The sequence below is a fragment of the Plecotus auritus genome (assembly GCF_963455305.1).
Source record: "Plecotus auritus genome assembly, chromosome: 7".
NCBI classification, from domain to species: domain Eukaryota; kingdom Metazoa; phylum Chordata; class Mammalia; order Chiroptera; family Vespertilionidae; genus Plecotus; species Plecotus auritus.
In genome coordinates this window covers 73,568,006-73,594,675 of record NC_137774.1, presented here as the reverse complement: position 1 = coordinate 73,594,675, position 26,670 = coordinate 73,568,006, and the positions used below count along the sequence as shown (strand labels likewise).

At 50.3% G+C, this 26,670-nt stretch overlaps 3 protein-coding genes across 22 annotated transcripts in view; 2 read left to right on the top strand and 1 right to left on the bottom strand.

Annotated features, from left to right (window-relative positions):
* The first annotated feature begins 202 nt into the window (after positions 1 to 202).
* On the top strand, positions 203 to 10,331 carry ZNF500 (zinc finger protein 500). Its single transcript, XM_080681106.1, has 6 exons — positions 203 to 356; positions 1,007 to 1,499; positions 3,691 to 3,874; positions 4,078 to 4,145; positions 5,180 to 5,288; positions 8,825 to 10,331. The coding sequence occupies exons 2-6, from the start codon at positions 1,104 to 1,106 to the stop codon at positions 9,427 to 9,429; spliced, it is 1,362 nt and encodes a 453-aa protein (XP_080537232.1). The 5' UTR covers positions 203 to 356; positions 1,007 to 1,103; the 3' UTR covers positions 9,430 to 10,331.
* Positions 4,875 to 25,803, bottom strand: DNAAF8 (dynein axonemal assembly factor 8). Of its 4 annotated transcripts, none has more exons than XM_080681103.1 (10): positions 25,562 to 25,796; positions 23,891 to 24,070; positions 21,480 to 21,611; positions 20,068 to 20,568; positions 17,796 to 17,913; positions 15,776 to 15,917; positions 14,436 to 14,564; positions 13,888 to 13,977; positions 12,888 to 13,047; positions 4,875 to 7,036 (listed from the first exon to the last, which is right to left on the bottom strand). In XM_080681103.1, the coding sequence occupies exons 2-9, from the start codon at positions 24,017 to 24,019 to the stop codon at positions 12,888 to 12,890; spliced, it is 1,401 nt and encodes a 466-aa protein (XP_080537229.1). In that variant the 5' UTR covers positions 24,020 to 24,070; positions 25,562 to 25,796; the 3' UTR covers positions 4,875 to 7,036. The 4 variants fall into 4 exon arrangements, with proteins under 4 accessions (XP_080537229.1, XP_080537230.1, XP_080537228.1 ...); XM_080681102.1 differs by lacking the exon at positions 4,875 to 7,036 and adding an exon at positions 12,253 to 12,677; XM_080681104.1 differs by lacking the exons at positions 4,875 to 7,036; positions 14,436 to 14,564 and adding an exon at positions 12,249 to 12,677 and having other exon boundaries at positions 25,562 to 25,803.
* A 228-nt stretch (positions 25,804 to 26,031) lies between these two features.
* Positions 26,032 to 26,670, top strand: part of ANKS3 (ankyrin repeat and sterile alpha motif domain containing 3) — a 39,404-nt gene continuing 38,765 nt past the window's right edge. For 2 of the 17 annotated variants that reach the window (XM_080680419.1, XM_080680401.1), the window contains exon 1: positions 26,036 to 26,209. The gene's annotated coding sequence lies outside the window, so the exon portion shown is untranslated. Of the gene's footprint in view, positions 26,651 to 26,670 lie in introns of all 17 variants that reach the window. The other 15 variants (XM_080680404.1, XM_080680407.1, XM_080680422.1 and 12 more) reach the window with 13 other exon arrangements.

Sequence of the window (26,670 nt, the reverse complement as noted above, 5' to 3'; positions counted from 1 at the left end):
GTTCGCCGGGGGTTCCAGAACTACATTATCCAAAATGCATCTTGCAGGCCCGCCTACGTGGCCTCCAGCCAACGCCTGACAGTCTCTCAACTAATGGTGCGAGGATTACGTAACCCACAACACCTCCCAAACACCCGCCTATTCAATCTAATTACTGTTCTTGACAGCCAGCTCGGCCAATCGCTCGAGGACTAAGTGACGCCCCGCCCAAAGCTTCCCGTGGACCTGCCCACACTGCCTCGGGGTCCTCTACCTCCCCGCCCACGACCCAAGCCAGCCTGCCCGTCGAGTCCCCAGCGCCCGCGTTCCCGCTCCCGTCCCGCACACCGAACATTCCAGGGTCCACAGCGCAGCGGGTGAGTTCGAGGGCCCGGGGTCCCGACTCTAACTGCCATCCCGCGGCCCGCTCCAGCACCCTGGTTTGTGCTCCGGGCTCGGCCACCGCTCACTTTCCGAGATCTGGGCAGTCCGCCCGGAGTCCCACCCTCCCAGGGTCCTGGAGCTGGAGGGACCCCCGTGGTGACTGTCCACTCAGTGTACCCGGCGGGGCTCGTGGAGGGACTTACTCACCGCGCCCGAATCCCGTGTCAGGTTGAGACAGAATCTGCGTCCTCCTGGGCAGAGGGGACTCTGGTTCCCACCATATTTCCAAAGGGACCCCACCCAAAAGGGTCAACTGTAATGTAATGAAAACTCAGCGTTTCTCGACCTCTGACCGGTTCCAGGCACTGCGCTAAACTTCCCAAACATCCCGTGTAGTTCCCTCAGCAACCTGTGTATGGATGATTTCACCATCTTTTCTTTTCAAATGAGGAAACTCAGGCCCAGAGAGGTTAAGCAGTTTGTCCCGGAACTAGCAGGGAGTTAGTAACAGAGATAAGTTGATCTATTTCAACCCTTGCTTTTTGCCAAAGAGGGTGAGTTAGTTCTGGAACGCAGGGGCTTATAGGTGCAGACGCTTATCCAGCCCCAGTGCACCTCAAATGATGTTATCTTCTGTCCACAGATTCCTGAAAAAACATCTACCCAGTGCCTGGCCAGGGGTATAGGGAGAGACAAATTTGATCCCTGAGGCCTGAGAAGGAGCAAGGCCCACTGGGAACATGGCGACTGCCCGGGGCCTCCCGCCCCCACCACCCCTGGAGGAGGATGAGATCCTGATTGTGAAGGTGGAGGAGGACTTCCACTGGGAAGGGGAGCCCGCCGCGAAGATGGAAGACCCCAGCCCTGAGACCTTCCGCCAGCTCTTCCGGCTCTTCTGCTACCAGGAGGTGGCCGGCCCTCGGGAGGCCCTGAGCCGCCTCTGGGAGCTCTGCTGCCGCTGGCTGCGGCCGGAGCTGCGCACCAAGGAGCAGATCCTGGAGCTGCTGGTGCTGGAGCAGTTCCTGATGGTGCTGCCTGGGGAGATCCAGGCCCGGGTGCGGGAGCGGCAGCCGGAGAGTGGTGAGGAGGCCGTGGTCCTCGTGGAAGGGCTTCAGCGGGAGCCCAGGAAACAGAGGGTGAGGTGGGGGCCATTCTAGCCCTGAGGTGAGGAAAGGGGCTCTGTGTCCTCAGGGCCCTGCTGCTGGGGTCTGCATTTGGAGATTCCTTGGGTTCTGGAGCTGTGGCCAGGTGGGGTCATTGGGAGAACCAGATGTTTTGAATGGAAGAAGGCAGCTATAAAGTTTCTCATCCTTGGCCAAGGGGTATCCACCTGTTGATTAACCACATCTAGCTCTGATAGTCTTTTCTAAGCTAGTGTGGATTGGTTTGCTAATACTGTCACAGCATGGGCCAGGCACAGATTGGACACCTTCCAAGGCATGGCCGTGGGAGTAGAAGAGATCCCAACAGAGGGAGGTGCTCATGGCTGGTGAGTGCCCTGATTAGCGCCCCCAGATGTTCCCAAATCTCTCTAGAGCAGTGGTTCTCAACCTTTCTAATGCCGCGACCCTTTAATACAGTTCCTCATGTTGTGGTGACCCCCAACCATAAAATTATTTTCGTTGCTACTTCGTAACTGTAATTTTGCTACTGTTAATGAATCGTAATGTAAATATCTGTGTTTTCTGATGGTCTTGGGCTCTACAGCAGTGGTTCTCAACCTGTGGGTCGCGACCCACAGGTAGAGAACCGCTAGCAGGGTCATCTAAGACCATTGGATATTTACATTACGATTCATAACAGTAGCAAAATTACAGTTATGAAGTAGTAACGAAAATAATTTTATGGTTGGGGGTCACCACAACATGAGGAACTGTATTAAAGGGTCGCGGCATTAGAAAGGTTGAGAACCACTGCTGTAGAGCTACATTGTCCAACAGCCCCATGTGACTTTTAAAATTAAGTAAAATTAAAAATGTAATTCCTAAGTCACACCAGCCACATTTCAAGTGCCTAGTCGTCACACGTGGCTAGTGACTGCCATACTGGACAGTGTGGCTATAGGACACTTCCATCATCGTGGGAAGTTCTATAGACAGTGTAACTCTAGAGCAGGCGTCCTCAAACTACGGCCCGCGGGCCACATGCAGCCCGCCGATGACATTTATCCGGCCCGCTGGGTGCTGCTGTCTGTCCTGCTTAGCAGCTGATTCGGCCCGGGCCCGCAGTGCGCATAGGAATTTGTTCATAGTTGTTGTTTTTTTAAACTATAGTCCGGCCCTCCAACGGTCTGAGGGACAGTGAACTGGCCCCCTGTTTAAAAAGTTTGAGGATGCCTGCTCTAGAGCACATGCCACCTCCTCCTAACCAGATTTGGGGAGTGGGAAGTCTCTCACAAATTTCTCGTGCTTTTAGTCACTAAACTCATTAAATGAAAAAAAATTAAAAAGCCACTTTGCCTTTTTAAATTCTTTTTTCAGTGCCATGCCCAGATTAGATGTTTGGCAAATGCTGACAGGTCACTTTCTTCCTGTGGCAGTGCCATTGCCCACACACTGCTGTTCCCTTGCATCCAGCAGGACAGACACATTCCCCCAAAACCTGACCACTATGTGAGTTGAGTGCAGTAAGCAAATCCTATAGTCCTAGTGACTAATAAGAACTCCCAACCCCTCCAGCCTGGTTCTGGGGGTTCCTGCATGGCTTCCCTTTGTCACTGTGTACCCTGGAATCTCTAGGACTGTCTCCTGTCAGAGGTGTGGGATGTTGGATGAGAGGGAGCCTGAGATGGGTTCTCCAGCTGTCTTAGCAGTTCCCTGGGGAATGTTTCTTATCTCAAGTGCTATTGCAGAGCTCAGTAAACTGTGACTCAAGTTTGTTCAATTCACCTTCTCTGGAATAAGGAATTAGATTATCCCAGAGCACCTATAAGTGATTTCAAAAAAGGTAGCAAATGCAGTAATGCCAACTTCCAAAATGAGATTTGATACGGGGCCCTTCTAGCCCAGGGTTTGTTGAGAGCACCAAGAAACAAGGGTAAGAGTGTGACAGTGACACCAATGCAATGTGACAGGGAGAGACTGGAGTCTCATTCAGGAGCAGACCAGGCCTCCTTGTGTCCAAGCTAGGAACCTGACCTCTTCCCAGCTCACATTCTCCCTGGGTGTTGCTGGAGGTAGGGCTGTGTGTGGCATGTGGAGGGCCAAGAGCGCAATGATGAGGCCACTTTGGTGGTGAGGGTGGCCAGGGGTGCCCGACAAGGGGTTGGAGACCTTGTGGGTCTCCCTCTGACCTGGGAGCTGGTTGGCGCTCTCCATCTGTGTGCAGGGCCCGGAGGTACTCTCTGACCATGCAGTGCCCCACCAGATGGGGGAACAGTCTTTGAAACGTCAGGCAGAGGCCCAGCCAAAGGAGTTGTCCCTGGAGGAAGGAGTTCGGGATTCCAGCCAGCGGCCCCCAGCCCAGCTAAGCCGCAAACTAAAAAGAAACCCTGAACTCTGGCCAAAGAGGGGTGAGTAGCCGCCCTTAAGGAAGCAGCCCTACAGGAGAGGGAGGCAAAGGGAAAAGAGTGTTGCGGGAGGTTGAGGCCTGTGTGCATGTGGCTCCTGGTGGGGAGCTGAGCACAGGTGGGGAGCTGCTGGACCTGTCCTGGCCTTCATTGCTGTGCTCACAGGTGGGCTATGTGGACTTCACTGGTGACTGCTCTTTCCCCAGGCCCAGTCAATTCCCAGCACCAGGAGATGGCAGTACCAGCCACATCCTTCCTTGCAGCCTGGTCCCAGGTGAGCGGGCATTCCTGGTCTGCAGCATCCCTATGGAGACACTTCTCTCCCGTGACCAGGACTGTGGGTTTCTGAGACACTCCCCCCTGAAATGACCTTTGCCTACTAGGAGTATCTTGCTCTTTCTCAGATGCCACCTGAATATTAGGTGTGTTTGTAGGAGTCTGGGGTCCAATGGTGAGCTTGGGCAATCACTCAAACCCAACTGGGTGTTAGAATCTCTTGGGACTCTAGGTAAAAATAAAGATTCCTCTCCCAGCCATGGCCTGGAATAGTCTTTTATGCTTGTTTAAATAAAAGTTTATTGAAATATTCATATACATACATTTCATCTATTTAAAGTATACAGTGTTTAGTATATTTACAGAGTTATGCAATCACCACAATCAATTTTAGAATATTTTCACCACCTGCCCAAAATTCCCCACACTCTTTAGTGGTCACTCCCCATTGCCCCTCCCCCAGGCCCCAGCAACCACTGATCCTCTTTCTGTTTCTGCATTTGTCTCTTCTGGACCTTGTAAGCTTGGGTTTTATTTATGTTATTTATTTACTTTTGCTTGAGTTTTAATCATGTTCCCCAGGTCAGTCTGGTGCTAGATTTGGGAACCGCTGGCTTAGAGGTTCCCAAATCTAGCACCTGAAATCCTCAAGTCACCCCGTTTGGGTCCCAGGGCTGGCTTGAGTTGAGGTAGGGCATGCTAACCCGTGTCGCCAAGGAGTATGGGCCCCAGTGGCTGAGCACACAGTGGATCTGGCTGCTCCGCACAGCGAATCTGTCCACCCTGTACTGCCCTGCAACAACAGGACAGAGCATGATGGCAACAGTGTTGTCCCAAAGAGCAGGATCCTGCCGTGTCTGTGAGCTGAGGTTGGGAGGAGAGGTGTATGACAGCATGTGGAGAGGGAAAGTGTGGGGAGGGAAAAAGTGGTGGGAGGTAAGCAGGACCCACCATTGTGCCGTGAGTGGAAGGGAAAGGTCAGCTCACCAGGCTGGCCCAGCCTGTAGGACTGAGTGGGCTGTGTCCTTGCAGGTACCAGTGACCTTGGAGGACATGGCCGTGTACCTGTCCCAGGAGGAGTGGGGGTGTCTGGACCCACCTCAGCAGGACCAAAGTTGGGACATGCTGCCAGAGAGTGAAGGTAACATGTGAGGAGACCCTGGCTGCTACCCATTAGAAACCATGATGTCTGGTGTGGGCCAGTCCTAGGGGGCGGAGGCTCTTTGCCTCATGTTGGATGTAGCTGACCTGGCATCCCCCAGGTGTGTTGCCTTCAGGACCCAAGACCCAGGCCATCTCCCCGCTCACACCTTCCCTGGCTCCCTAATGCCTACAGGAGCCAGTCTAGCAGTTCTCAAACTGTAGTAGCCTGAGGAATCATGGGAAGCATTTTAGAAATAGGAATTCACTGGCCCCATGCCCAGGGGTTGGTTTAGTAGGCCAGGTGTGCTCTCTTGCAATTTTGCTTGGTATCTAGCTGCATACAGCCTGCAAAGCCAGGTTTGCTGGTGTCTTGTCAGTGGCCCAGCTGCAGTGGGGACAGTGTGGTGGCTCACCACATCCCAGGCAGATGCCCAGAGCTGTCCTGAGTTCCTTCTTCTTTCACTCCTGCACCCATACAATTGGTCCAGTTTCCCTTCAGCCTCAGTGCTGCCCTCAGCCCCCATAGGTAGAGCTGTTCCTGGCAAGGCCTTGGTCATCAATGGCCTCTCCTTACCAGCGCCCCGGCTCCCCACTCAACACTGTCTCTTCTCTTTCTGCTTGTCTTGTCTTGCCACTTACTCCCTAAAATGTTTTCTAAAGGAGATGAGATGCTGCTTTGTACCAGTTGGAGTTCTGCAGAGAAACAGAGCTAATAGGATGTGTATATATAAAGAGATTTATTTTAAGGAATTGGCTCACATGATTGTGGAGGCTGGCAAGTCCAAAATCTGTATGGCAAGGCAGCAGGCTGGAAACTCAGGCAAGATTTCTATGCTGCAGTCTTGAGGCAGAATTCCTTCTCTGGAAAACCTCAGGATTTGCTCTTAAGGCCTTCACCTGGTTAGATGAGGCCCACCTCCAGTGCAGAGGGTGATCTGCTTTACTTAAGTCAGTTGATTTGTAAATGTTAATCACATCTACATAACACCTCCAACAGCGGCATCTACATTAGCATTTAAACCAACAACATAGCCATAATCATTACATACTTTCCTTTATATCCTCATTTTTTTCAAACTAAGAATCTGTGAAATGAATGAAAATGAACCTTTCCACTGCCTCATAGAAGGAGAACACTAAAATTTTCTGTGCACACTGTTGCTGGACCCTTGCTCCATGCTTTCTGTTCCATATCTGTCTCCCACTTAGTTGTAATCCTTGGCCACTTAGTCTCTGTTGTGATGAAACTCCAGACTCCTCCAGGGTGTCAGGGTTTCCCCTCCCAGAGCCAGTGAAAGCCTTGAGCCCTGTTTCCTCACTTCCCCTCCCTCAGAGGAAACAGTCTGCACAGAAGCAAAACCTTTGTCTTTCAGAGCATCTCACTTTTCTATAGATTCTTCTGATGCCCCTTTGCCCTCACGAGGAAAGGATTTGCAGTCCCACGGTTCTGATACAGCCCACACTCACATCCTCCCCTCTCTTTTCCTGTAAGCAGGACTCCCCACTCCCAGGCCCCATCTGACAGCCCGGCAGGGGTGAGGAGGAGGCCTGCGGGACCCAGCTCTTGCTGCCTTGCGACCTAGGGATGTCTCTGGTGGTGCCAGCTCAGGTGGCAAGGGGGCGGGGTCAGCAAGAAGGAAACAGAAGTCCCAGGTTAGCTTCTGTCCTCTCCTGGGGTTTAAACCATGGTGATTGTGTTTGTGTAGTTCAAGCCAAGGACTTAGAGGAGGAGTCAGCAGATCTTTTCTGTAAAAGGACAAATAATAAATTGTTCAGGTTTGTGGGCCATACAGTCTCTGCCATCTTGGCGTGAAAGCAGCCACAAAAGAACAGAAAACTTTATTTATAGAGATAGGCACTGCCTATGGGTCCAGGTGTGCTGACCCCTGCCCAAGGGAAAAGCAAGGGGAGATAGTGACCTTGAGAAAGGTTTGGGGCTCCAGCAGAAATCCTCAGTGGAGATGGAGAGTCATACCAGGTCAGTCTGGGACCATATACTGCCCGCAGGAGCAAAAGTGAAACTAGTTCCCAAGGAAGAAAGGAGGGCAAGGAGCCAGGCCAAGCGTGAGCTGGATCAGAGAGTCCCCGAGTGTCACCCTGTCAGCACTTACTCTCTTGAACCTACACCTGGGGATGGATTGCTGGGTCATGTGACTATGTAACCTTTTGAAGAACTGCCAGTTTCAATTCCTTTTTAAAAATTCTCACAACAGCTCTAACCAGTTTGGCTCAGTGGATAGGGCGTCGGCCTGCGGACCAAAGGGTCCTGGGTTCGATTCCGGTCAAAGGCACATACCTCAGTTGCAGGCTCCTCCCTGGCCTGGGCCCTGGTCAGGGCTCATGCAGGAGGCAACCAATCGATGTGTTCTGTCTTTTCCTCTCTCTTCCATGCTCCCTAAAAATCAATGGGAAAAATATCCTCAGGTGAGGATTAACAAAACAAAAAACAATCTCACAACAGACCAGTGAGGTGGTTACATCTTAATTGTACACATGTAAGGATTAAGGATTCAGTAAATGTGAACTGAAGCCCATGTTTGGCTTCTGGGTCTTAGAGCAGACATATCTCAGGGTGACAGAAAGTTCTGTTCCTCCTTGTCGGTTCAGTGTGCCCCCACTGTCAGCTTTTCAGGGGGTTCTGCTTGAAGCCATCTGCTCCCCAGCTCCCCAACCCCCCAGCCCCAGTGCCCCAGCATGCCTCATGCTCAAGGTCCCCCAGGTGGAGTTTGCCTTATGTCTTAGACAAGGAAGCAGAATAAAGCACTTGACCAAAGTCACACAACCTGGAGGGATAGAGCCAAGGTCCGTTCCAGGATCCTTTTATTCTGTGCTTGTGTCACCACGGTGGTCACTCTTGTACTTGGGTCTGCAAAGGGTTCAGGGGCTGCCCCTAAGTACATGAGCGGGAGACTGAGGATCTGGGTCACCAGGCCTTTTGGTCCTGCTTTAAACAGAACAACCTAGAGCAGGCTCTCCCTCCCTGCGCACTATTGACACGAGGGCCAGGTCGTTTTTTGTTGTGGGGCCATCTGTGTACCAAAGACTATACATCAGCATCCTTGGCCTCCACCCACTAGATGCCAGTTGCAACACTCCAGGCCCTAGACATAACAACCAAGATGTCTCCAGACATTGTCAAGTGTTGCCTGAGGTGCACCACTGCCCCTGGCCTAGAGGTTACGAGCCCAGACTCCAGAGACAGACTACTGGGCCTCTTAACTTACCAGCTAAGTGACTCTGGTAAGTTCCCTAACTTCCCTGTGCCTTAGTTTCCTTGTCCATAAAATGGGACAGTAATAGCACCCACCTCATGGGCATTACATGGGCATTACAAGGATTAAACAAGTTGATGTGTGTTTATAACAGCCTCTGGCCGTGGTGTTAGCACCTCACGTCAGGGTCTGGCTGACATGCTTGTGTTTTGAGAGGGATTTGAAGAGCAATGCTCTCCATTTTCCTCAGAAGGGCTGCCCACTCAGCCTTTGCCTTCTTATCAGAAGCTCCCCTCCTCCTCCTCTGCTTTCTCTGTCTCAGGCCTTGGAATGCAGTTTAAGGATGAAGAGGACACACAGATGAGAACAGAATGGGACCGAGTGCTGTCTGCTCGGTGCGGGGTTCCCAGCCCCCCATTCCCAGGTCACAAGCCGGCCCCTGTCAGGGGGTTGACCAAATCTGAGCAACTTCTGGAAAGAGGGGGGCCCTGCAGGGTGGCAAAGCCATACACGTGCCCCGAATGCGGCAAAGGCTTTAGCAAGACGTCCCACTTGACCAAGCACCAGCGCACGCACACCGGGGAACGACCGTACCAGTGTCCCGTGTGTGGGAAGGGCTTCAGCAACCGCTCCAACTTCAGCACCCACCAGCGGGTCCACACGGGCGAGAAGCCCTACCAGTGTGCCGAGTGTGGGAAGCGCTTCAGCCAGAGCTCCAGCCTGGTCATCCATCGCCGGACACACACCGGGGAGCGGCCTTATGTGTGTGCCGAGTGTGGGAAACGCTTCAGCAACAGCTCACACTTCAGCGCCCACCGCAGGACGCACACAGGCGAGAAGCCCTACACATGCCCAGCCTGTGGCCAGGGCTTCCGCCGGGGCATCGACCTCCACAAACACCAGAGGACCCACAATGGGGAGAAATAACCACATAGCTACACCAAGGGGGTGTAGCCACTACCCAGACCCTCGAGGCTCCAGGAGTTCCCAGGGGCCAAAGCCTGACTACCATGCACAGTTTATGAAGCTGCTAGAGCCAGAAACGCTGACATTAAGGCATCTTCACATGGACTCTGCTCCCCTGGGCCTGGTGTGAGGACACAGTAGGGGACATTTCAGGTGGAATGCTGGGCACAGGGCCAGGTGTATTCGGTTCTAAGGCTGCTGTATAAATGACCACACATTGGCCAGCTTACAACAGGAATTAATCCTGTCAGTCCAGGTGGCCACAAGTCCAAAGTCCTGGTGTCTTCTGGAGGCTCTGGTAGAGAACTCCTGTGCCTCTTCCACTTCCGATGTGGCCCACAGACCCTGCGGCCTTCTCCCTGTGTCTGTCCCCTCCTCTTCTAAGGATATAGTGATTGTATTTACTGGCCCCTCTGAATGACCTCATCTTAACTAATTACATCTACTAGTACAATGTCCCTATTTCCAAATAAGGTCACATTCTGAGGTTCTGGTTGGACTAGAATTTGAGGGACACTTTTTAACCACTGCAGGGGAAGCTGCAATGGCTGCAGTAGCTTATGGCATTACATACCCCAGCCTTCCCCTCCAACCTTGCTACACTTTCTAAATGTAGGTGATGGGGGCTTTTCCTACATTCCAGTGGTGTCAACAAGGAAATGGGGTGCCTGACTGGTGTGGCTAAGTGGCTGAGCGTTGACCTATGAACCAGGAGGCCTCGATTAGATTCCCAGTCAGGGCACCTGCCCAGGTGTGGGCTCGATCCTCCAGTAGGGGTCGTGCAAGAGGCAGCCAATCAATGATTCTCATAATTTATGTTTTTCTCTCCCTCTCCCTTTCTGAAATCAATAAAAATAAATTTTAAAAAAAGGCAATGGGGTGAGTTGAAGATCCACAGTTTCATAGGATGGATGCCTGACTCCATCTCCAGACCTCCCCAACCCATGAGGAAGCCTGGGGATTTGACTGGCCTTGCCATCCTCCCAGGTAAGGATCCAGGGCTGCCTCTGCGCCAGCCCCAAGTGGCCATGTCCCAGGATACAGGCCAGTCTTGGTTGCCCTACTTTGAGGTAGACATGCCTCTTTATATCCACGGTCTCCTGAGTGGCTGAGGGAAGAGGTATAGAGTCCTTGTCCAGTTTAGTCATCTGGAGTCATGGGGCAGCTGCTGAAATCACTGGGTTCTAGAATGTTTTATCCGGAAATGTGACTGTTCCTTATTGCTGGGTGGCGTTGGCCTTCATGCCAGTTCTTGACGCTCCACTGTTTTGTCACTCAATTGCTGTATATATTTTCACCTTTCTACACAACTCAGGTTCCAGGGCATGTGACCGGTTCTCCCTTAATACATTATGTGGGTCCTCCCAGCCCCATTGTGCTCTGTCCTGCCTATTCACTGGAGAATGGGGCCGCCTAGTTTAAAGATGGTTTTCACCTTCTAGGCCAGCTTCCAGAGTTCTTGTAGGACAAGTATACCCAGCCAGATCTAGCTGGTCCAACACTGCCGACAACCCGCCTCCCACATACACACAGCCAAGAGCCCCAGCTCACTTCTCTCAGGTACCGCCTGGTGCTGGAGGCTGTCCTCTTCCTGGTCTGATAGCTGAGCCCATCAAGTGCCTCTTCCATGATATGCTCTCATGCAGTGCTATGATGTAGGACTTTTCATTAGTCTCCTTTTATAGATGGGGAACTGAAGCCACAAGAGCTCTAAGAACCTTAGCCAAGTGGCAGAACAGGCTTTCAATCCAGGTCTAAACTCCCACCGCCTCATCCTCCCACTTTACTTTGACAGAGAATAATTCAAAGTTGAACTTGGAACAAAGTTTCTTTTCTATCACTGCAAAACATCCTAAATGAACTTACTGGCATCGAAAGGGGTAGAGATGGGGGAAATGGGGTTAAAGGGAAAAAATGGCCTTTGCTCTTGACTGCTAGGCTGGCAGCACAGGTGGAGGTATGCAACACTGAGGCTGCCCTGTCCTGTGTGTGCCCCAGAACTGAGGGTGTGGGGCCTCCACAGGTGGGACAGGGCCTGGGGACCCCAAGCGACAGCAGCATGCCCATTCTCTGCAGGAACGTCTTCCTGGGGGCTCCTATGGCCTTGCGGAAGCCCCTGTTGCATCTGGCTTCTAATGAAAATGCCCTTCATTGTTGTGAGTGGGGGCTGGTTGTGGGAACCCTGTGGCCAGATTAAGTAGTGTCTGTGGCCCTGATCTTGACTTCCTGTGGCTGGCTGAGGCCCTGCAGGGCCTGTCTTGCCTGGTGCAGAGCAGAATGGGAAGAGACCCTTGCCCACCCTCAGCAGATGGCAGCCAACTGTGACCCTAGCTGAGTGCTGGAACATGCACCCAAATGCCAAGGACCCTGCTGGACCACCCCAGTCCACAGCATGGGAAGACCCCAGATGATTTTTCTGCTCTACCCATGCAGCAGGTGGGGGTGGGGAGGAGCGTTAAAAGACTGACAAGCAAAATCTTGGAAACAAGTTGGGGAGGGAACAGAGGTGCCATGTATCAGGGCTTCAGCCTGTTATGAAGGGACTATGAAAATGAGGGGCAGGGGCATAATGCTTGCAAAGAAACAGGGTGAGAGAGACAGGAGTGCCTCCTGTGGGCCCTCAGCTCTTGCTGGCTATCCACAAGGATACCTTGTGAAATAAGGACAGTTTCGGGTGTTAGAGCATTCAATATTCTCTCTGTATTTAAAGGCCAACTTCACCTTTAGTTTGGAATAACCTTAGAACCTCTATGTGCCTTTGTGTCTTAAAGAAAAAAGAGAAATCTCAAAAGTTCATTTAATGTGTGTATGGTGTGGTAAGTACACAAACGAGCGAGTATCCAGGGACCCAGAAAATCAGGTTAAATTCTCTTTCAAGGCCCTTTTCACCCTGAAAGTCTCTAAGTATGTTTTACAGTTTTTAAAAAGACCTTGTATGATGAAAATAACAGATGTATATTAATGGAAAATGCAGAAATGGACAAAGATGTAAAGGCTCGCAGTTCCACGATCAGAACAAAACTATTGTCTTCACGGGCTTCCACGCCCTCTCAGAGGATTAGGGTCACCTGTGTTGTCTTCATGCTGTACAATGTATAAGTTTGTGCTGGGATCTCTGCTGTAAATGCATAAAAATGTTCTGACCAAATTCTAACAGAGGGCTAGATGACGGATCCAGTCTGAGAGGCCCTGCACTGCAAAAGCACCTGCTAATGGAAACAGGAGAGTGAAGGGACCATCAGGCCTGGGTGTGCTGACGGAGTCAACCCATCCCAAAAACCTCCTAAGATCCAGTCCCAGAGGCATTTACAGTTGGCCCAGAGGAGATATCAGGACCTCTCTGGCTATCCCTGGCCCAAAGGGTCCCCCAGAGCCCCAGGACTTCCTCCCGAGTGTCTGGCCAGGGCATTCTGCCTTACTCAGAGTGTTACATGTTGCTTCCTCCCAGTCCCAGATCCAGCTGTATCTTCAGGAGCCTTCTGGCTGCTAGGAACCTTGTTGGCAGGCCACTGGGGCTGAGCCATCCCCTTCCGAAAAGCCCTGAGCTGCTGGAGAAGCTGACTTTTCCCAGAACAGTCCCTGTAACACAAGAGAACCACCTCAGTCAATGCCAAGTGGAGGCCAAACCTCCCAATGCTTTGCCACTGAAATGGGGCACACAAAAGCCAGTGCTTCCAGAAGCATTTTCCCCCAGTTCTCAAGATGTACATAAACGATTGCAGCTTCCCGCCCTTGCTGAGTCACAACTCATGTCATCATGTTAAACATGTCTGGGATGAAGCCCATGTGTCCTTTCTCAACCCAAATTTTTCTTCCCCTTTTTCCTATAATGCTTGATCATGGACCAGAGTATGGAAAAAGTTGCATTAGACTGACATTCTCAAAGGATAGGATCAGCAAGCTTTCCAATTCCAAAAAATGGACACTGCTATAGCATGTTGTAACTAGCCAATGACCACAGTGTCACCCCCCACAAGGAGACTTACCCCCCAAACCCCCCTCCCCTGCCCGAAAGAGACTTGCGCCTTCTCTAAATTTTGACATTTCACATCTTATTTCATCTAGGCCTTTCATCACTTTACTCCATCTCTGTACTTTCTCTTCACTTCCACTGCCATCACCAATTGGGGGTGAAATCAATTTGGGGAGCTGTTTTTCAGAGCAGGCTAAGGCATCCTTGGTGTTGACTGGGAACAACAATCAGGCTGAGATGATACTGGGTCCCAGGTGGGCTCCCAAGACTACCCTCCCCACTTCCCCAGACCTTCCCACACCCTTATGTGCTGGCTTGGGTGCAACACATAGAGGTGAAAGCACAAACATTAAATGTGCCAAGCCAAGGGCTTGTGTGGAAGCAACAGGGAGCAGCCCCAAGCAGCAGGAGCCCGTAGTGGTTACTGTAGCCCCGCTGGGCCTTACCAGTCTCTCTGAGCAGCTGTCTCCTCTTCCCCTGCCTCCTCACTGTCAGAGGAGCTGGTGCTGGAGATGGAGCCGGAGCTGGAGCTGGGGCTGAGGCAGAGGAAACGAGAGTTCGCTAGATGTGCCCCAATCCACCCTGGCCAGGCCAGGCTCCTACCAGGACTTGGCGTGCCCAGGCCTCCCTGGTAACCCAAGGCAGGAGGGTGGGCAGGCCAGCCAAAGCCCAGCCAACCCAAACCAAAGGGCCACTGGGCTTCCCGCCAGGTGGTAGAGGGAAGCACCCAGGGCGATGTACCCCACCTAGACTGTTTGCTTAGACCTAGAAAGATTGTGTCTGCCTCTGCTTCCTCCCTCTCTGCTGGGAGAACCTCCTGAGGACCAAGTGGGACTGTTGGCTCTTGGCTAAGAGCACTTCTCAACTGAGCGGTGCTCCCAGGACTTGCCCGTGCCCAAGTCTTTCCAACCCTCAAAGTCCCTGTTCCCCTCTAGGCCAATGTGTCATCCACAGAGCAGTGGGTTTGCTGCAGGGCTGTCATTGCTCTCTGTACCTTTCCAATGACCCCTGGTTTGATGGCTCTGTGGGCCTCAGGTCGATGAAGGTGGTGGGAGGCTCTGCTGGGTTCCTTGGCCGATGCTGACTCAGCTCGGCCTGGAAGCCCAGCTCCGTCAAAGCACATCTGAGATGAGAAAAGCAGGGGTGCTGAGTCACTTCTCAGTGATTACAGGGGACCTGTTGCTGGGCTACTGGCTGCCACTGACTGAGCGCCCACTGTGTGTGGGGCACTGAGGAGGGCCTATCAATGAATTATTTTACTCTTCAGAACAACCCTTAAGATTCAGGCCAGTGCCATCCAATAGAACTTTTTGTGATGATTGAGATGTCCTATATCTGTGCTTTCCATCATGGTAGCCACTTGTTGCAATTTACATTTAGGCTAATTAAAATTAAATTAATAAAATTAAAAATTCAGTTCCTCAGTTGCACAGGCCATGTTTCAAGGGTTCAGTAACCACATGTGGCCAGTGGCTACAATTGAACAGTGCAGGTCGACATTTCTGTTGACACTTCGGATTGCCAGGGACAGAAACCACTCCAACTAACTCAAGCGAAAAGGGAATCATTGGCTCTCAGATTCTTAAAAAGAGTGGAACAGCCCTAACCGGTTTGGCTCAGTGGATAGAGCATCGGCCTGCGGACTCAAGGGTCCCAGGTTCGATTCTGGTCAAGGGCATATACCTTGGTGTGGGCACATCCCCAGTAGGGGGTGTGCAGGAGGCAGCTGATTGATGTTTCTCTCACATCCATGTTTCTAATTCTCCCTCTCCCTTCCTCTCTGTAAAAAAATCAATAAAATATTAAAAAAAAAAAAAGAGTGGAACAACCGAAGTGTGGGAAGGACAGGGATACAACTGGGCCCTGTCCTCATCTCTGCTCCTCCCCACCCCCAGCTTAGTATTTTTCACCACAACTGGCCTTTCTCCTCCCGCTTACCTCTACCCATTTACCAGGGTAAAAATTCCCAAGGAAAGGCTCTAATTGTCCTGGTTGGGGTCAGCTATTCAGGGCTGGCCCAATTAACAGTGGCCAGAAGACCAGGGCCCTATGCCCCTGGAAGACCATGTGGATGGTGAAGGGAGGGCTTCCATGGTGTGGGAGAAAGAGAGGTGCTTTGGGGCTGAGTCCCAGCTTTGCTTCATATGACCTGTGTAAGTCAACATCTCTAAGCCTCAGTTTCCCCATCTATGAAATGGAGAAAATAGTAGCACCTACTTGATCAGATTTTTTTAGATGAAATGAGAAATATATATCAAGTGCCCCACCCACAATAGGCTACAAGGCTGGGCCAGTTCTAAAGAGGACAGGGCCATGACTGGCAAGAAGTCCCACCTGCTTCTGACCTCCAGCTGCTCATTGTCCGGGGGCATGTCAGCAGGAGTCTTCCAGGCAGAGGAAGAGGCTCTGAATTGCGTGGCACACAGGAGGGTGAGCTGTTCCATGAGCCTGTCCTGGGCACTGGGCTCGGCATGACCTGACCAGAGAGTAAGGGAGGCTGACTAATGGGGACTTGGTTACTGATTTACAGAGGCCTGACCCCTCATGTGGATGAACCTCCAGCTTGTACATGGAGAAGTGAGGGGGCCTGGGAAGCCCTGCCCCACCCCTTTGGTATCCCACCTCCACCCAGTAGGGCTGGGGGAGTGGTATCTTCAGGAGCAGGGAGACAACTCTTAGGGGTGACTTCTTGACACTTTATCCCATTCCCTAGTTCCACTTGAGTTCACTTTAAAAAAAATAGCAATTGGATTATCCTCTGTAGATTTTTTCACTGAATATATTACATCTTTCCAAGTTAATGTATACAGACTAACACTGCAGATTGTTCTGTGGTTTAATAGATTTAGCTAGACTCCTATTGAATACTGATACTAAATATGGGTTACTTTCAATTTTTCACAATTGTAAACAAACTGCAACAGTGATGAACATCCTTAAATACACATCTTTACCCACCTATGTGAGTATGTGTTAGGATAGACTTTAGAAGTGGAATAGCTTGATCAAAGGCTTATATGCCTTTTAAATAGAAAACATTTTGCCACATTGTCCTCAAAAAAGGGGTACTAATTACAGCCCCCACTCTCACCCCACCTTATAGGGTTTTTCCACAGCTTGTTAACAGGGGTTAAATTACAAACAAAACCTTGTTAAAAACAGCACAGGGTTATCAGCCCCAGAGCCTTCACTCTGAACTGGAGGCCTAACTGAATGTCCTGGCTTCTTTATCTCAGACCTGCCCCCACTTACCTTTACGGGCCAGGCATGGAGGGAATAGGGAGCTATTGTTTTATTTATAGAACTAGAGGCCCAGTGCACAAAAATTTGTGCACTCAGGGGTCCCTCAGCCTAGCTTGTGCCCTCTTGCAGTCCAGGACCCCTCAGGGGATGTCCACCTGCCAGCTTAGGTCTGCTCCCCTAGAGATCGGGCCTAAGCTGGCAGTCAGACATCCCTCTGGCAGCCTGGGAGCCCTGGGGGAATGTCCAACTGCAGCTTAGGCCCGCTCCCCTGCAACCACCTCTGCGGAAGTGGGGGTGCCAGGACTGCCATGGCTGGCTTGGCAGCACAGGCTCGCTGACCCCCCCACCACCACTCATCCTTCCACCATCTGGTCTAATTAGCATATTAGCTCTTATTATATAGGATTGCCCAGAGCAGTGGTCGGCAAACTGCGGCTCACGAGCCACATGCGGCTCTTTGGCCCCTTGAGTGTGGCTCTTCCACAAAATACCACGTGCGGGCGCACAAGTACAGTGCGATTGAAACTTCGTGGCCCATGCGCAGAAGTCAGTTTTCGGCTCTCAAAAGAAATTTCATCGTTGTACTGTTGATATTTGGCTCTGTTGACTAATGAGTTTGCCAACCACTGGCCCAGAGCAAGGCCATAAGTGCACTGACAGTAATCAACATCCCTGGCTTTCTTTTGTAAACAGGGAAGCAGTAGAAGCAGGATTGTGTTTAGAAGTTGGCCGAAGAAGCGCCAAAGACAGGATTACTTTCCACACTTTCCACCCAGAGGGAAAGAGAGGAAGGCTTCAAGAGGTGGGTAGGAGGAAAAGGTAAAGGTCAAGGGCAGGGACCACTTCTGAAGGGCTCCCTCTCGTATCCTTAGGGCCTGGTCTATGCCTGGCACATAGCAGCCAGTCACACATATAGTGAATGAATGAGTAAATAAATGAAGTCTTTCAAGGACTGGCACCTGAATGTTCAAGACAGTGAGGGCTGAGCAGCAGAGAGGACATGGTGGGCTGCAAGGCTGACTGTACCCAGCCCATGAACCTATTTTATTGAGAGGCCCTGGAAGGAGCTACTTGTGGAGATGCCCTTGGGCCCTGGTGTTTAAGGTCAGACCTGGGCCCTGGAGGTGATCAGCTGCCCACCACACTCCTCTAGGTGCTCCATCTCCCCGGTCGTCTTCTTGTCCAGCTAGACTCTGAAGGATGTGATCCAAATCCCACTCTTCAAGTTGCTGAAATGATTTAAAGTGGAGATTACAAGGCTGCCGCAGGGTGCTGGGAGCAACAGAGGCTGGCATGGGATGTCCCGGAGCAGGAATCAGGATTTGGAGGCATGACCACATTTGCAAATGGGGCTTACTCATCCACCCTGTGTGGGTTGCAGAATGAAGCACCAGGGATCTGCACCTCTTTCCTGTGCCTTTTTGGTTAATACTTCTGTGTATGGCACAAAGGTATATTTTGACCTGGAGAAAACCCAGTGTCTTTTTAAAACTTTGCAGGTTCATGAAGGTTTAAAACACTGGAAGGTTAAAAAGTTTTGCTCTTAAGAAACAGATTGTGCCCAGCCAGCATTGCTCAGTGGTTGAGCATTGACCTATAAACCAGGATGTCATGGTTCAATTCCCGGTCAGGGCACATGCCTGGGTTGCAAGCTCAGTCCCCAGTGTGGAGTGTGCAGGAGGCAGCCAATCAATGATTCTCTCATCATTGATGTTCCTATCTCTCTCTTGTTCCCTTCCTCTCTGAAATCAATAAAAAATAGATTTAAAAAAGAAAAGAAACAGGTAATTCGAGGCAAATGCTGAAAACTGGAGACTTGAAAAAGAATGCTGTGGGGGGAGAGTTGGTGTGATCAGAGGAGGGAAATTAAGCAGGAATTAATGTTTGTTATGTATGACCTTGCAGCTCCTTGCAGCCCTGTAGGTGAGTGAAAATAAAAGTGTTCAGGAGTGAACAGAAAGAATGGAATTGATAAGAATGGAATTTGTGAAAATGACCTCCATGAACACCTTGATGCCAGTTTTCTCCAAATTGTTAAGAAAATTATTCAAATTTGTAAATAAGGCAAAAAAGATAATTGCATGACCAATGTCATGCTGGAGCTTTTCTAAGAAGCTCACCTTCCTAGGGGAGGTTGGTTTGCACAATTGATCAGGGCCCACCTGTTTTACCACTTTGTAAAACTGAGAAAGTGCAATGGTTTTCTTTTCTGTCCAGTAAAGAAGATAGCCCCAAAGGTATCAGTTCAGTTTCCGGGTAGGAAGTTGACTGATTTTGCACTTAATATAGCAATTTTATCTCGGCATTCAATTCTTTTCTTCCAATGTCTTACAAAATCCTAGTTTCTTATAATCTCTTTGAACTGCTTTTGTCATCCTGCTGGTCCCTCATTCATGAGCTAAATCTAATGTTAACAGGTGTTCACTATTTGTAGGAGAATGGGAGCATTAACGTTTGAGAATTATGCTTTGACAGAGTCTGTTCTCTATCTTTTTTTAAAAAATTATTTTATTATTTATCTGTTTGTTTTTCAACATCATTTTTTAAAAATCCTCACCTGAGGGTATTTTTCCATTGATATTTTTAATTTTTTAAAAATATATTTTATTGATTTTTTACAGAGAAGAAGGAAGAGGGATAGAGTCAGAAACATCAATGAGAGAGAAGCATCAATCAGCTGCCTCCTGCACACCCCCTACTGGCTATGTGCCCGCAACCAAGGTATATGCCCTTGACGGAATCGAACCTGGGACCCTTGAGTCCACAGGCCGACACTCTATCCACTGAGCCAAACTGGCTGGGGCTCTGTTCTCTCTCTTATTTGCAGTTGTGTGTCTTTATAAACATGCTTGGGATTAGCACTTTTTTTTATAAGAAGGCTGGAGTCTCCTTACTCTTCCTTGTTTTTGTTAACTCTACCTGAGGATGGTCTGTCTGCCAGTACCGCACAAACCCTGAGACAGGTATGACAGCCTGTCTGCCAGTGGACAGGGGACCATGGGCCTAAGGTTGCTGCTGTAGAATGAATGTTGGTGCCCCTCCCAAATTCATATGTTGAAATCCTAACCCCCAAAGTGATGGGGTTTGGAGGTGATGCCTTTGGGAGGTGCCTAGGTCATGAGAGGGGAGCCTCATGAATGGAACTAATGTCCTCATAAAAGAGCCCCAAATCCCTTCCATCAAGTGAGGACAAAGTGAGAAGAGGGCAGGCCCTCACCAGACAGAATGTGCTGGTGCCTGGATCTTGGGATTTTGTTATAGCAGCTCCCACAGATTAAGACAGGTGTAATGGGCCAGCCCTCAAGTTGGCCTGTGACCACTACAGGTCTAGAGACCACTACAGGTCACACCCTGAGGATGCTCAGGGCAAGGGAGCTGCCTACCTGGAGGGAGAGCACTGGCAGGCCTTCCCGGGGCCCCTGTGGTGGTGTTCCTGGTCTCAGACCTGTGGATGCAGATTCACAGGGTGTCTCCTTCACTTGACTGTGGTCACTGCAGGCGGGATCCCTGGCACCCCAGGTGACTTTATGAAGTAGGTCTCTCTCAATCATCTTCCTTCTCTCTTTTCGGAGGGCTCTCCGGTTTGCAGAGTCTGAGCCCTTCTGAACACAGGGGACAGCATTTGGGTCCATCCTCAGGTCTTCTCCTGGGAGACAGAGGGTGGCTTCTCCCTGCAGCCTCCAAGGAGGATTCAGGGATCCTTTGGTGTTGAAGGACATGTCCCCAAGGTCACCTTCCTGCCATGTGGGGGTCTCCTCAGGCATCCTAAGAGAACCGCTCTCACCACCGCTCTCCAACGGCTGGCCAGGGTCCTTTCCTTCCTTCATCCTTACATTCCATTCACCCCAGGGCTCTGCTGAGAACTCCACAGGTGCCACAAGTGGCTGTTGAGAAAACAGGTGTCCTCAGTTAGCAGCCTCAAAAACATACTTTAAGGAAGTTTTGTTTTTGTTTTTTAATTGTGGCATGTCTATAACAAACTTTGCCATGTTAAATATTTTTAAATGTAAAGTTCAGTGGCATTAAATACATTCATAATCCAGTGCAACCATCACCATTGTCCATTTCCTAGGCTCTTTCATTCCACACCCCTCCCCACAAAAAACCCAGAAACTCTATTCCACTTGTCCAGCCCCTGGTAAACTCTGATCTACGTTCTGTCTCTATAAACTTGCCTATTCTAGATATGTCAATGAAGTAGAACCATATACTGTCTGTTCTTTTGTGCCCTTTCACTTAGCTCAGTTTCCAAGGTTCATCATGCTGTAGCATGTGTCAGTACTTTATTCCTTGTAGGGGACTGAATAATATTTCACTGTATGGCTAGACCACATTTTATCCCTTTTGTTTGTTGACGGACATGTGGGTTGCTTCCACCTTTGGCCACTATAAATAGGCTACATAGCTATTAAGCGGTGGACAAGATAAAACGCAAGCCTTTTGATTCTAGAGCAAGCCCATGGCTTGACCCTCATAAATTGGTACGGACTTTGCCATCTTGAATTTTTAAAAAAATCGTCCCGAAGAATTGCTGAAGTAATAATAGAAATGAAGAAAAATCCTGGTCTTAAGGGTGCTGGGCTCCTCAAATTGTACTATGTACAAGGCTGGTAGATGTTTGGTGTCTGAACTCCTTGGATTGTACCTGGAGAAAGGCCTGGGTGTGCAGAGATGCTGGACCAGGGGTTTTGACCTCTTTGACCCACACTGCTGTTAGAATCCAGTGAGAGCCATGGACACTCACTCCCACACCCTGTTCTGCCAGCAGGTTCCCTGGAGTCTGCATTCCACTGACCTCAGGAGGAGACCTGTTGGCCGGAGCAACCCAGGCCCCATCAGGGTCTTCAGCCAGCTCCTCTGACAAGTCTGGAATCAAGGTGGTTTGATTTCGCTGGTAGATGAACAGCTCCTCTTCTCCGCAGTCTGACTGTGGAACGACAAGACAGCTCAGGGATTACCTGGCAGGGGGCAGAGCCAGGAGGGCCTTGCCCCATTTACCCCATTCTGCCCTGCCTCGGCAGGACAGCAGGGGCAACCAGTTCTCTCCCAAAGGGCCTTGCGCAGTGCTGGTTCCTGTTGCTGATTTAGAAAAGTAAGCTCAGCAGCACCATCTCGTGGAAGTGAGATTCTGAGTTCCCAGTTCTGCACATACCTGCCACCCTTGACATTGCACACAGCAGGTGCTTAGTTAATGCCTGGTGTGAATGAATTGGGTACCGAAGTGGTAGCTAAAAGAGCAGAGTCCAGCTTTTCCCCTCCCCCATGACTTGAACCATCTTTTAATGACATAAAGCCTTCATTTGTCGCCTCTAAGGTAGGGTGGGGGAGGCCCATCTCACAGGAGTATTCTGAAGATGAGAGCAAATGAGATTGAAGATGTGAAAAGGCACTGGGGTTGCATTATCTACGCCCTATTAGCCTCGCTGTGCACTGGAAGATCTCTGGGGTTGAAGCTGTGTCATTTTCATCTTTGCAGGTGCCACAGGTAGGACCCAAATCTGGCTTGTTACTTCTAAAACCTTTTTCTACACACCCAACTCCAACCTGTGTGTTTGACATCCACTGCTGAGCTCCCACATGGTGCATTGCCCACTTTGCTCTGTTTGTGGGGTCGCTGTCACAACTTACATGCCTAATTTCCACTACATGAGAAGATGGTACAACTCACTTAAACCTAAATTCAGAGTCACTTTTGCCACCCAACATTCTCTTAGTAAGTAGAAACTAGAAGCACAATTAGCATCATGGTGAAGCAAGGCCCACCACAGTGTATAACGTTACAAAGGCCTCCTGGTCCTTGAAGAGGCTAAGTAGGCTCCTTAAATGTTTGTTGAATGAGCCAAAACCGGTTTGGCTCAGTGGATAGAGCGTCGGCCTGTGGACTGAAAGGTCCCAGGTTCGATTCCGGTCAAGGGCACGTAACTTGGTTGCGGGCACATCCCCAGTAGGAGGTGTGCAGGAGGCAGCTGATCGATGTTTCTCTCTCATCGATGTTTCTAACTCTCTATCCCTCTTCCTTCCTCTCTGTAAAAAAAGCAATAAAATATATTAAAAAAAATGTTTGTTGAATGAATGCATGTGATCAATCAGAAAAGTACTATGGCCTGGCCAGTGTTGCTCAGTGGTTGAGTGTCGACCCATGAACCAGGAGGTCACAGTTTAATTCCTGGTCAGGGCACATGTCCAGTAGCGGGCTCAGTCTCCAGTGGGGGGCATGCAGGAGGCAGCTGATCTATGATTCTCTCTCATCATTGATGTTTCTATCTCTCTCTCCCTCTCCCTTCCTCTCTCTGAAGTCAATAAAAACATATTTTTTTAAAAGAAAATTACTATGTATTATACATTCACCATGTCCCAAGCACTGTGCTCAAAATTTAATTATTTAATCCTTACAACAATTTAAAATGTGGAGCCTTGGTCCTTAACGCTTACATGATGTACCTCTGTTTATCACCATCTTCCATAAAGCAAAAGGGGGTGTTTACCAGGGTGAGAAAAACACTAGGATGAAGGTTTGGCCGGTGGATCAGTTGGTGAAGCATCTTACTGTGCAGTAAAAGGTTGCAAATTCAGTCCCTGGTCTGGGCGCATACAGGAGGCAGCCAATTGATGTTTCTGTCTCATATCAATGTTTTTCTCTCATATCGATTTTTCTCTCTCCCCCTTCCTCTCTCTCTTAAAATCAATAAATATGCCCTTGGATGAGGATTAAAAAAATACCCTAGGATATGGGTGGCTTTGTTAACTCTATTAGTTGAGTGCCCATTCTGGGCCAGGCACTTTACATACAGAATCCCAAATTTGTACCAGTGATAACTGCCCACAGGCTACATGGTAAGTTAGCTACTGAGTGGGGATGGGGACCCAGGTCTGCTTGATGCTGATGTTCCTGCTATCCTCCTCTGCTGAGGTGCTTTCTCAACTCTCTGTTGAGCCAGAACTTGGCTAGAACCACCACTGAGGGTGGCTACCATTTCAGTGCATTATGATAAGCCATCAGAGGAATTCTCCAGTTGTCCTTTGGGGTCACTAGTAAGACCCAAGAGGATGCTGAGCACCAATAAATATAATCAGAGAACAAAAACAGTGTTGATGAATGCAGAGCTAATAAGCTTCATAGCCATGCTTGCATCAGCATCGCATTTGTCATAGGAAAGGAAGAGCAATCAGGGCCTAAGATGACATGGGAAGAAGGTACTTACTTACCAAAGAGGAATCCGAGTCCAGAGATGGAAGCTGCTCCCTGACAGCCTCAAGAATGGCCTCCCAGGGCCCCATCTGGGAGGCCCATGGAGAGGGCAGTGAGGGCTCCACATCTTTGTCTTGGGATGCCATGGGGGCCTGGGCTCAGAGGAAGTTTCTCAGTGTGCCATCATCCAAGGAACCCTATAGAGGATGCAGGGTAAGGTGACAGGATCCAGGGACCAGGGGTCAAGAGCTGGGGGCGGGGGAACAGGCGGTGCCTTTTCAAAGAATCTACCACTTTGTGGGGGATGAAAACTGACTCACAGACCTCCTACCCCATTTCCCTTCTGGTTCTGCAGGTTCCTGTTACTGAGTGCGAGGCACTATGCCCTGCACTGTGTGTGTGTGTGTGTGTGTGTGTGTGTGTGTGTGTGTGTTTGTGTGCAGTGCAGTGCAGTATGGAGACCGAAGATATATGTATATGAATATATAGTGATATATGATAATATATAGATATTGATATATAATTATGTACATAAGTATATGATATATACAATGATACATGTATATACATGATATATAGATATATATAAACTATATATATATCATATAACATAGATACTATATACTATTATCTATATTTCATAGGTTCAGATAAGTTGTATTGTTTGTATATGGGAAAGAGAATTTGCTATCAAAATTAGAGGGGATTTTAGGCCCCACTAACTTTTACTGCTCCCTTACAAAGGAATAGACTAGAGACATTTTGGAGTCCCAGCATATATATATTTTTTGAGTCATCACTCAATTTAACCCTCATACCAAGGCACTGAAGCAGCCCCCCCTTTTGTATCCCAGTCTAAAAGGAAAAGGCCCAACCCCTCATGGGTCAAAGGGGCTTTAGGAATGTAGAGTGATGTACTTCCGAGCCAGTGCCCAGAAAATCCTTGCAGCCTGAGGCAGCTGTGCCTATAAAATAGGAAGAGAACACTCCTGCTCCAGCCCTAGGTGGCTACCACTCTGCATCAAATCTCCCATCAGTGTAGCAGCAGTGGGGCTTCTTGCTTTTTCTGTGCTTACAGGAGTGGGGACAGGAGTTTGGTGCACCCAGAACTGGAAACTGCACAGTGTGGACGCATGTGGTACATACATCATGGGATGTTCTCTGGCTGCAGGGCAGATCAGAGGACAACAGAATCACGTAGGTGAAGGGGACTACCAGAGACTGATAAGTGCTTTAGGTGGACAAAGCAATGAAGGGAAATGGGAGGGCATTGGGCTGCAAAACATGTAGTGTCTCAGAGGAGTGAAAATTGCCCAAAAAGTTTGGGGTGGGAAGGTGTCAATTGCTGGACTTTTCGATAAAAACAGACCAGATCGTGAAGGGTCCTGAACGTCAAGCGGAGGAGCTTGGCTCATCCAGCAGATGAGGGTTAAACCAAATGCTACACAAACTGGCATCCCAAGTTTCCTCGGAATCCTGACTCTGAATCCACGTCCGTTTCTTGGCTGCAGCCGTTAGCCCCACCCAAAGTCCCACCCCCGTCATCCCCACCACTGGGCGGGTGGTTGTCGTGACGACTAGACGCCAACGGCCTCCCCGGTCAGGCTTTTAAATGTTAAAGCTCGGAAACCGGAAAGCCCAGCCACACACTCCCAACCCCTGTCTCCTCCGCGTCCCGTCCAACTCACGACATTTATCTCTGCAGCTGCGGCAGGCCCGAGGCCCCTCACCTCAGGCCTCCGCCTCGGCCTCCCCTCCCAACGCTGTCCTGTCAGGGCTATAAGCAGCCTCCAGCGCGTCCCTCCGGTCGCTTTCGCCCCCTTGGGCCGCGGCGCAACTACTGAACCTTTCACCGCCTTCGGAATACCCCCTTAGGGGAGTCTTACTTTACTGGACTGCCAACCGTCTTCCCGCCCCACCCCCACCCCCCGCCTCTTTCGGGGCTTGGCGTGTCTTCTCTCTTTTGCAATAGGATTGCTTGCTATGGTTAGTGGAGGGGCGGGGCAGGCGCACTCTCCCAGCTCATTGGTTGTAGCGAGCGTCCTACAGAGAGCCGGGCGAGCTGACGGGAAGATCTGGGTGTGGAACCGGGGAATTCCACCGCGCTCAGAGCTGCTCCGCGATTCCGCGTACATCCCGGCGTGCTCCGCGCCTCCGCAACCACTTCCGGGGCGGGAGCAGGGCCGTGGGGTCCAGCCGCTGAGGCAGCTAGTGTGGAGGGGTCCCGGACGCGCGCGGCGCAGAGTGGGTCCAGCCGCAGGAGCGCAGCAGCAAGCGGGCGTGCAGTTGGTGGCGGCAGCTAGCCGAAGGCGACCCAGGACTCGAGGTCCGCGCAGGTAGGGTCCACAGCGGCCCCGCCTGGTGCCGGCACCTGCTGCCCATCTGCGCAGCCCGCAGCGGGGCGTCCCAGCCTGCTGCTTGCTCTCTCAGTGAGTTTCTGACTCGGAGCTTTCGCCTCTGCAGCTGTGGAGCGGGGAGATGAAGCCACGTTCCGTGTAGGGTTACTGGAAGGAGACGGCAAGGGACGTCTGTGCTGTAGGTGCTCCTAGGGGTTCTTCCCTAGGGACCCTCTTCAGAGCCTGAGAAGGAGATTGGGATACCTCGGACCCGGGGAAGGCCAGCGAACTAGGACCGCAGGGGATGCCCTGGGGCTTATATAGATCTCTTGCCTGTGGGCGTGACGGTCGACCACCGGCACCTTTTTTTTTAAAGTTAACATTTTGCTTATTTTTAAAATAATGGTACTTATTATTTTACAAAATGGACAGAACCAAAAGGTAGAGTGAAAAAAGTTCCT